We start from the raw sequence: 10,459 nt of genomic DNA, 5'->3' as shown, positions 1-10,459 counted from the left end.
GGAGTTTGCTCTCCCCTTCTTCCCGGGGACTCATTTCAACCCAGGTCAAGTCCTCTCAAGCACTCTGGGCCCACTCTGGGCTCTTGATCCGGACCGACGCCCCCCGACAGCTCCGTCCTCGCCCCTCGCCCCTCGCCCCGCGTCCCTGCTGACCCCGGGAGGTGGGGTCCGGGCCGGGCACAACCCCGCTGAGGCAGGATGTTCACGTCCAAGTCCAACTCAGTGTCGCCCTCACCGTCCCTGGAGCAGGCCGACTCGGACGCGCTGGACATCAGCACCAAAGTGCAGCTCTACGGTGTGTTGTGGAAGCGGCCTTTCGGGAGGCCGTCCGCCAAGTGGTCCCGGCGGTGAGTGCGCCCCCGCACCCCGAGGGGAACCGCCAGGGAGAGAGCCTGGGCCTCGGCACCCCTCCCGCCCCCTCCAGTCTCGGTCATGCCTCTGCCTTCCTGTGTGACCTTGGCGTCACCCCTTCACTCTACAGTGGCTCCCGCGGGAAAATGTGGACCTTAGTCTGGGACAGGATGGGAACCCCTGCCCTGGGGCGGTGGCGAATTCTCTATGGAATGAACCTGACCCTGGAGTGGGAATGTTGGGTGTGGGCAGAAGAGACCATGGTCGGGGTGGGATCCCATCTAGGTCAGGTCAGGCCAGACTGAGGCGAGGGAGAAACTCCTTCGTCTTCACAACCCCCTCACCCAGGCCCAGAGTGTCTCCCTCCCGCCAACCACCCCCGCTTAGATGGAGAGAGACCTGGCCCTTCTGAAAGGCTCAGGCCAGGGAGGGAGGAAGGGTGAGGAAGGGTGCTTGTCCATGGGGAAGTGACCTTGGCAACCCCTCCAACTGTCCCTGGAAATAAGTTTTTTTAAAGTGAGCACAGGGAAGAGAGATTCCAGTGCTTCACACAGAGGAGCTGGAAAGGAGGGAGGCAGCTGGAGTGAGGAAGGGGGTAGGTTGGTCCTGACAAGGACTGATCCTTTGAAAGAGGTGGTGGGAAGAGACAGGGTTGTCCCAGCCATCCTTCAGCCCCAGCTGCCTGGTCCCCAAGTCAGACTCGACTCCCCAGACATCAGTAGCCACTCTCCACTTACAAATGAGCCTGGGAGGTATTGAGGGAAGAGGGAATTCACAGCCCTGGACTGCAGGAAGCTCCCAACTTCTGGACAGTTTCCACTCTCTAGTCAATTTCAGTTCTGAGAGTCACTACTGGTATGGCCTGGAGAACGCAGACCCTGTCCAGCCTTTCCCTGGAGGTATGACCCTTCCAGGAAACCAGGGGTATCCAGATGCCCCTTCCCCATCCCACACTACGAGTCTGCCCCTGAGCAGAGGGGGCCTCCAATGTTCCCAGGACCACAGATCGTGTGGATGTGGTAGTGGTGGGTGCTGATGTTCTGTTCTGATGAATAATTTAATGTCTCTATAAGACCACAGAACAAATGGAGCTGTGGACAATATCCCACATTTTACATCTCTGGTTTCATGTTGTTTTGTTACTTCTGACAGTTTTCTCTCTGGGATTTAATAGGATACAGGCTTCTTGAGTTCCTCCAAAGTTGAGCTTATCTCTGATCCCCTAAATGGAAGCTTGGAGCAACAAGGAGAGTATTTGGGGGAGCTTCCAGCATTGAGCTATGTGAGCTACAGCCCCCGGGGCCAGGAGAGCTGGGGTGGAAAGGCTGTGTGTAGATTCAAGCACAATTAGCAGAATATCTCCCCCCACTGCCCATCTCTCTTCTGCCTCAGCAGCTCCAGATAGTCAATCTTTCTTTTCTATTGGGTCTGGCTGCTGTTCTGGGTCCTGTCAACCCAGACTTCTCTTGCCAGACATTTTCACCTGACTGCATCCCTAGAAAACGCTAGGTGCCTGTAACCCCCAGGATATGTCCCCTGGTCCTCCCCTTCACTATTGCAGGTATATTGGGAACCTGGTCTCTGTACCCATAATTGGTTCAAGGGCTGGGAAGTGTCAGGAGTACAGGGCATAGGCCCCAGGTAAAAGCACAGTGGTGGTGCCAAGGAGGCTTGGAGAGGTCTAGCGTCCCCCCCGCCAGAGACTCCATCTTCTACTCCATCCACTACTGTGGTCCCCACAGCCACCCAAAACTATCCAATCAGAGTCTGAACAGTATGTATGCTCAGCTAATACAGCTAAAAGTCAAGTCCTTTAGCCCCATCCCAAGGAGATTGTTACCTGGGTTCCCTTCCTTTGTAGGAATTCTGGAGCTGCCACTGTGCAAAGACTACCTGGGGCTCAAGAAAGAATGAACATCCCACCTGCCCACTCTAGGCCTCTGTGTTCTCAGTTCTGGGAATACACAACACACACACACACACACACACACACACACTATTTAGCCTTGGGTCAGTGACAGAGCCAGCCAGAGAGGGCCTGGGTGTGGGAAAGAATGATGCTTAGCTCAGCCCCCTCTCACTTCCCATCAGGACCCCCTGGGCCCCAGCTTCCCATTTGTAAAGTAGAGTCTGTGGGCTCAGCTAATTAGCAGCCACAGGAAGACTTGGGGACAGAGCAGCTCAGGGCTGCCACTGCAGAGCCTTGCCATTAGGGCGATCGATGCCCTGGCTGGGGCAGCTAAAGGGAGGGGGCCTGGAAAGGCTCAGCGCTGCATTAATAAAGAATGGGCTGGATAGAACTGGCTGTGGCCAGCTGGGTTCTATAAAACCTTTTCCACTCAGGGTCTGTCTTAGGACCTGTGCCTCCAACTTCCACTGCCCAAGCAGCCCTGCCTGCCTGGGGTGGGAAGATGCCCTTGAGCTGAAGGGTCAACTTATTTCCTGGGGGCAACAAAAGGGGAAGGGAATCAAAAGCATTAATTAGCAGAGATCAGATAATCTGGGAGAGGTGTCTAGAAGGGAAGGCTGTTGACTGTGTCCTCACCTTGGTCTGTGAGTGGTGGAGATGGAAGTGCCAAGACCTGGCAAAGATCTGGGCAGCGCCAAAACAAAGAGGAAGGGGGTGGGAGGTCTCCGCCTCAGTCAGTGTCACACTGTGAGGGCTTGGCCTAGGCGAATTCTTTCCTGAGATTGAATGCTTTTTCCAGCGTTCTATTCCTCTTCCCAAATCCCTCCTGAACACCTCCCAAGGCCAGAACCCCTGAGGAGGAGGACCCACCCACTTCCTTCCTGCAACAGGAGCATCTATACTCCTCCTCACCCCTCCTTCTCCCCAGGGGCCAGGTAGCCAGGAGGGCCTGAACCCAGCTCCGCAGTTTACTCTTGCAGAACATTGGTGGGTCCCTGACTCAGGGGAGCTAAGATTCATGGTGTGCACCTGGTGCCAGGGGAGCGAGCCATGGAGACAGTGGCCATGTGTCCCAAATCTCAGGCCACAGCCTGTGCAGTGTGTAAAGATTATCTGTGCAGATGAGGGTCACCATACCAAAAAGACTTGAGGAGACTTTCTTCCCACAGGGATTTGGAGCCCAGGGTTTTGACTTTGGCTCTCAGCACTGCTTCCCAGAGGTGACATCAATGCCGAGCTTTCTCAGAGCAAAGAGAAGATCATGCCAACTTCACCGCACTAAGCTCAGCCTCACCCTAGTGACACTGGGGTTTGGTCTCACTTTCTGGCACCCCTGGCATTCCCCTCAGCTGGCTGTGTGAGGTATCCCACAAGCACAGTTGTAACATTTCTGCCGTGGAGGGTGCCTGCAGGACCCCCTTTCAAAAATAAACTTCTATTCTTCAAAATTCTACCAGAGTGGCAACATAGGGTGTGGGGAACCGTAGCCGGCAGCAGTTGAGGGGCAAGATCTTCTGCGAATGTGTGCGTGAAGTTGAGGAGGCTCTTTCAGCATTGATGAAGAAGGACTTGGAGAACAGTGTCTCTGCCTCCAGAAAAAAAAGTAGTGACCAAATTACTTGATTCTGGAGATTTCATAGTGTTTTTCACTCTCTGGCTCCTTGTTCCAGGGCTGTTCTCCCAAGCCCACTGATAGGAAACTGAGGCACAGAGGCAGGGGGAAGGTGCTTTTCTGAGTCTCCTCAGATTCCTCTACCCTCTCCCCTTTCTGTGCTGGTCGCATCCAGGTTACAACAAATGCTTGGGTTAGGGAGATGGGCGCACTCTCTGGATCACACAGCCATAAATGAAATGATACACATCAGGTCAGGCTTCACTGTGGTCATGTGATCATTTACCCAGACCAGGTCTGCCAAAGTTAAGTGAGTTAATTGTGCAAACAAGTGACATTTCTTTCTCACCCACTCCCCAGGGAACTGCACTCAGTGGCTGTTGATGTCCTATTTGAAAATGAGTCTCACCTGTGTGAGGGTCAGACATCCAGCTTGCAGACAATTCAGCTTCCTTATCCCCAAGTCTTAAAAATGACAAAGTAATTGCTTCTGAGAACAGCTGTGGGTGTGGTAGAAAGTGCATCTAAGGCCGGGTGTGGTGGCTGGTAATTCCAGCACTTTGGGAGGCCAAGCGGGGTGGATCACTTGAGGTCAGGAGTTGGAGACCAGACTGGCCAACATGGCAAAACCCTGTCTCTACTAAAAATGCAAAGATTAGCCAGGCGTGGTGGTGGGTGCCTGTAATCTCAGCTACTCAGGAGGCTGAGGCAGGAGAATCGCTTGAACCTAAAAGGCGGAGGTTGCAGTGAGCCAAGATCAAGCCACTGCACTCCAGCCTGGGGGACAGAGCGATACTCGGCCAAAAAAAAAAAAAAAAAAGGAAGTGAATCTAGGCTTAGAGGCAGGTGCTCCAAGTTCCAGCCCCAGCTCTGCCAGTAACCAGTTGCATGATCCAGACTGTGGCATTTCACCCCACTGGCCAGCAGTATCTCATCTATATTGTGGGAGTGGGATGGGTCAAATAGTATGCCACAGATGACCCCAGAGGTGCCTTGAGTCTACTACAAGGGAATGGGGAACAGGGGTCCAGCTTCAAGTCTCCCTGCCCACTTCAAGCAGTACCTCTGCACTGTTATGTTTTCTTGTTTGTTTGTTTGTTTGAGACAGAGTCTCCTTCTGTCACCAAGGCTGGAGTGCAGTATCGCGATCTCGGCTCACTGCAACCTCCGCCTCCCAGGTTCAAGGAATTCTCATGTCTCAGCCTCCCGATTAGCTGGGATTACAGGCACATACCACCATGCCCAGCTAATTTTTGTATTTTCTAGTAGAGATGGGGTTTTGCCATGTTGGCCAGGCTGGTCTCGAACTCCTGACCTCAGGTGATCTGCCTGCCTCAGCCTCCCAAAGTGCTGGGTTTACAGACATGAGCCACCTGTTATATGTTTTACACCAGCAGTCCCCAACCTTTTTGGCACCAGGTGCCATGACTGGTTTCATGGAAGACAATTTTTCCAAGGACAGGGTGGGGGTGGTTTCTTTAGGCATTAGATTCTCATAATGACTGTGCAACCTAGATCCCTTGCCATGCACAGTTTACAGCAGGGTTTGTGCTCCTATGAGAATCTAATGCCGCCACTGATCTGACAGGAGGCAGAGCTCGGGCGGTAATGCCAGCCACGGGGACAAGCTGTAAAAACAGATGAAGCTTCACCTGCTCGTCTCCTGCTGTGTGGCTGAGTTCCTAACAGGCCATGGACTGGTACTGGTCCAGGGCCCAGGGGTTGAGGACCCCTGTTTTACACATTATGGTTGTTTTACTGTTGTTAGAATAGTTGGGCTAAGTTTTTTGAGCCCCCTTGGACTTGATAATCTCTCTGAACTCTAATGTGTCATGACTCACGCATTTCACAGATAGGATTCCTGCTGTTCTGCCATCTTAGACTGGATGCCAGATGAGAAGCACGGGCCAGGATGACCTTTTCCTGAGCACAGCAGGCCACCCAGAATGGACACAAGGGACACATACTGGGGGCTGTGTCATTTCCACCTTCCTTCTGCCAGTTCTGAAAAGGATACTTCTGAGGGCAGTCCTTCTCCAGCTCCACCGCCCTACATAGCCATTCTCAGTATCCAGGAGGCTCAGAGAGGCGGGAGACTGGCTGCTGGGCCTATTCCGGAAGTTTGTGCCTGGGGAAGAGGGGAAGCCAGTCTGGATGTTCGCCTTCCCGGGAAATGTAACTCATGTGTAACTCACACATACACTGGGCTCTTGCTGCCCTCTTGAGAGTGAGATAAATTTGGTCCCAAGACCAAATCCCATATCTAAAGGAAGTCTAAAATCTGTACCAAGGTTTCTGTTAATCCCCAAGAGGCTCTAAACTGTTTTTTTGTTGATGGATTAATTTGCTGACCAATGTACATGGTCCTTGTTGCACAACCAGAGGCGGAACTCGGCTTTTTTTTTTTTTTTTTAATTATTATTATACTTTAAGTTCCAGGGTACATGTGCACAACGTGCAGGTTTGGTACATACGTATACATGTGCCATGTTGGTGTGCTGCACCCATTAACTCGTCATTTACATTAGGTATATCTCCTAATATTATCTCTCCCCCATCCCCCGACCCCATGACAGGTCCCGGTGTGTGATGTTCCCCTTCCTGTGTTCAAGTGTTCTCATTGTTCAATTCCCACCTATGAGTGAGAACATGCAGTGTTTGGTTTTCTGTCCTTGCCATAGTTTGCTCAGAATGATGGTTTCCAGCTTCATGCATGTCCCCACAAAGGACATGAACCCATACTTTTTATGGCTGCATAGTATTCCATGGTGTATATGTGCCACATTTTCTTAATCTAGTCTATCATTGATGGACATTTGGGTTGGTTCCAAGTCTTTGCTATTGTAAACAGTGCCACAATAAACATACATGTGCATATGTCTTTATAGCAGCATGATTTATAATCCTTCTGGTATATACCCAGTAATGGGATGGCTGGGTCAAATGGTATTTCTAGTTCTAGATACTTGAGGGATCACCACACTGTTTTCCACAATGGTTGAACTAGTTTACAGTCCCACCAACAGTGTAAAAGTGTTCCTGTTTCTCCACATCCTCTCCAGCACCTGTTGTTTCCTGACTTTTTAATGATCGCCATTCTAACTGGTGTGAGATGGTATCTCATTGTGGTTTTGATTTGCATTTCTCTGATGACCAGTGATGATGAGCATTTTTTCATGTGTCTGTTAGCTGCATAAATGTCTTCTTTTGAGAAGTGTCTGTTCATATCCTTTGCCCACTTTTTGATGGGGTTGATTTTTTTCTTGTAAATTTGTAAAGGAACTCAGCTTTTATTTCTCAGTTTCTCCAGCCTTCCATACTGCTGCATAAACACAGCAGCCTCTCATCAAGGTATTTATGAGTCTGGCAGCCTATCCTAAAGGGAAGCTGTGGCAAAGAGGAGGGCAGAGGAGGTATTTAAATTACAGAAGTGCAAACATCTTCAAATTGAGCGTTAGCTCCCTGGTAGGCACCCTACCTTGCTGTCGTCAGAGACAGTGACCTCACTCTCTTGACTCTTGGATCCTCCCAGGATCCTCTCTCCTCTGCACTCTCCCATCACTCCTCCTCTCCATTGTCCTACAGGATTTTCCCCAAATTCAAATTTCTTTCACTCTGTTATGCAAAGCCCTTTCCAGCTCCTACTCCTAAACTCAGTGGCATTTGCATCTCCAAACATTAGGAAGCTCACCAGAGTGGACAGAGAGTGGATAGGCCTTTGTTTAACAGGACCTGGCCAACACAGAAGATACTTGCGGTTCTAGATAACATTTTCCTTGGCTCCGGCTGGACTTATCATGAGGCAGTGGTGACCATCAAGCTCTGGTTGAGCCCTTGTTGCATTCAGAGCACTGGGGAGGAAATCAGAAGATGGGGACAAAGCTGAAGCTTAAGAAAACCCTTTCTGGGTTCCTTAATTCGTGTTGGATGGCACCTGTGCCACTCTGTGACCCAAGCTAGCGTCCTGGTCATTGTGTCATCCCAGTCCCTGCTCACCCTGCCCTTGTTGAACATTTCAATGAACCTTGCTGATTTGTACCTCCCAATAACTTTAATTTTCCCTTTGCCTGGTTGTGGACTTCCCCATGGCTAAAACTACAATATGACCTTACAAGTGCCCTGTTTGAAACTTGCTGGCAGCTCCCCTTGTCTGCAGGAAGAAGTCCAGCATCTTCACAAGGACTACTCACTCTGCCCCGCTTTGCCCCTGCTCTCTGACCTTAACTCACTCCTTACTGCACCTCCCCTACACCACTGCCCACCCTTTACACTTTCTGCCAATAATACCAGATATATTTTTATAACTTTGAATACACTATTCTCTGCCTATGCTGTTCCCTTTGTCTGGAATGGATCTCTCCCCCTTCCATTTCCTCCCAAATTCCCAAGATACTCCTATTCATTCTTCAAAGCCCTGCTTCGTTGTCACATCTCCCTTGGCTGTACCCCTAAACCCTTGATTCCTCCAGGTCTTCACTCTTCCTGTACCTAATATACACTTACAATGTTGCAATAGATTCTGGCACATTAGAATGTTGTAGTGTACTCTCCTGGAGTGTTGTAAAGTTACAGTGTACTGTGGTATGTTACAATGTTGCAGAGTACTTCCCTGGTATGTTACAAAGTTAAAGCCTACCCTGGTGCTTTACAATGTTGTGGTGTATCCTCTTGATGCTTTACAACTATCCTAGCTCTCCCATTCCCAGTTGTGTGATCTGGGGCACATTATTTAATTTCTCTATGCTCCAGTTTCCTCACCTACCTCATGTGAGGAGTTGAATGAGTTAGCACAATACTGTTACTAAAACAGTGTTTAGCACCTAGCACAAAGGAGGAGCTTGATAAACATTAGGTGTTTTGTTTTTGTTTTTTATAGTCTTTTGAGACAGGGTCTGGCTTTGTGGCCCAGGCTGGAGGGTAGTGGCATGATCACGGCTCACTGTAGCCTTGACCTCCTGGTCTCAAGCAATACTCCTACCTCAGCCTCCCAAGTAGCTGGGACCACAGGCACAAGCTACTATACCCAGATAATTTTTTAATTTTTTGTTGAGACAGAGTCCCCTATGTTGCCCAGGCTTGTATGGACTCCTGGGCTCAAATGAACCTTCTGTCTTGGCCCTGCAAAGTACTGGGATTACAGGCATGAGGCATCATACCCGGCCAATATTAGCTTTTTTTTTTTTTTAGATGGAGTCTTGCTCTGTCACCCAGGCTGGAGTGCAGTGGCGCAATCTCAGCTTACTGCAAGCTCTGCCTCCCAGGTTCATGCCATTCTCCTGCCTCAGCCTCCTGAGTAGCTGGGACGACAGGTGCCCGCCACCATGCCTGGCTAATTTTTTTGTATTTTTAGTAGAGACAGAGTTTCACCGTATTAGGCAGGATGGTCTCGAACTCCTGACCTTGTGATCCACCCGCCTTGGCCTCCCAAAGTGCTGGGATTACAGGCATGAGCCACTGTGCCCGGCTCAATATTAGCTATTTTTAAAATTATTGTTTTCTACACTCTTTCTCCTGCTTTTGACTATCAGCTCCCTGAGGTCAGCAAATCATCAAGCTCCAGAGCCTAGCATAGTACCTGGGTGTACCAGGGGAATCATTCATGCTCTCTGACCTGAGCTGACCAGCAGCTTGCAGTCACTCTGCAGAGAGAGCAGAGATAAGCCCTAGGAAGAGAAACTATTCCAGTTACATGTAATGAGGAGGACCGGGCATCACAGAGCATAGCAGGTGAGAACTTGGGCTTTGTCAGCAGAGATAACTGCGTTCTGAGTTTGCCACTTACTAGTTGCTTAATCTCTCTGTGCTTCGGTTTCCTCACTGTGAAATAGAAAAAACAAACACCTTTACAACGATCCTAGCTCCCCCATTCCGAGTTGTGTAATCTGGGGCATATTATTTAACTCTCTTAGAGTTGTTATGAAAAATTTAAATAAGATGAAGTCAATAAAACACTTAGCATCAGGGCCTTTGCACATGCAGCTCCTCTGCTGGAAACACCTCACCTCTCCTCAAAGATTACTTCTTAACTAGGCTCTCCCTGGTCACTGTCTTAGCAAGGTGAGTGTCCAGGCGCCTTGCGAATGCTCTTTAATCTGGATATGAAAATACTATTCTTTATGATGGGAGAGAGAGGCAGCCAGAGTTGACACAAGCCCCTTACCTCACCCATGCTCTGGGCTTCACCCCAACACATGGGGACAGACAAGGGCCACAGCTGATGGGCAGAGCTTCTCCCAGGATTGATGTTGGGTCTGGAAAGAGGGATGGGCTGCACACAGGGGGCAGGGGGAAGCAACAGATGCAGGGATAAGCCGTGTGTTGGGAGGACAGGGAGCTGGCCAGCTGGGCTGGAGCCAAGAGCTCCGTCCAGTAGCAGCCGTGTGAGCACAAATGGAAAAGGAGGTCAGGGGAGAGTGCAGCTTATTATTACTGAGTCTGAACCCAATCATAATAAATAATCATTATAATCATAAAAGCAATCATTTATGACATATTTACCACCATGTTCTAAGTCTTTAGGGGAACATTATCCTGACAGCCCTGTGAGATACAGGTGTTATTACTATTATCCTCAAGTTGTACCGTGG

At 49.9% G+C, this 10,459-nt stretch overlaps 1 protein-coding gene across 1 annotated transcript in view; it reads left to right on the top strand.

Annotated features, from left to right (window-relative positions):
* The first annotated feature begins 95 nt into the window (after nucleotides 1–95).
* The window catches only part of PLEKHD1 (pleckstrin homology domain containing, family D (with coiled-coil domains) member 1), a 54,051-nt gene continuing 43,687 nt past the window's right edge, over nucleotides 96–10,459 (top strand). Inside the window, exon 1 of the mRNA XM_011949672.1 lies at nucleotides 96–347. Coding sequence (XP_011805062.1) covers nucleotides 199–347 — 149 coding nt within the window. The 5' untranslated portion in view covers nucleotides 96–198. The remainder of the gene's footprint in view (nucleotides 348–10,459) is intronic.

This window comes from Colobus angolensis, unplaced genomic scaffold (assembly GCF_000951035.1).
Source record: "Colobus angolensis palliatus isolate OR3802 unplaced genomic scaffold, Cang.pa_1.0 Scaffold3, whole genome shotgun sequence".
Classification (NCBI taxonomy): Eukaryota; Metazoa; Chordata; class Mammalia; order Primates; family Cercopithecidae; genus Colobus; species Colobus angolensis.
The sequence above is the reverse complement of the archived record's forward strand: the minus strand, read 5'-3'. Positions and strand labels throughout refer to the sequence as shown.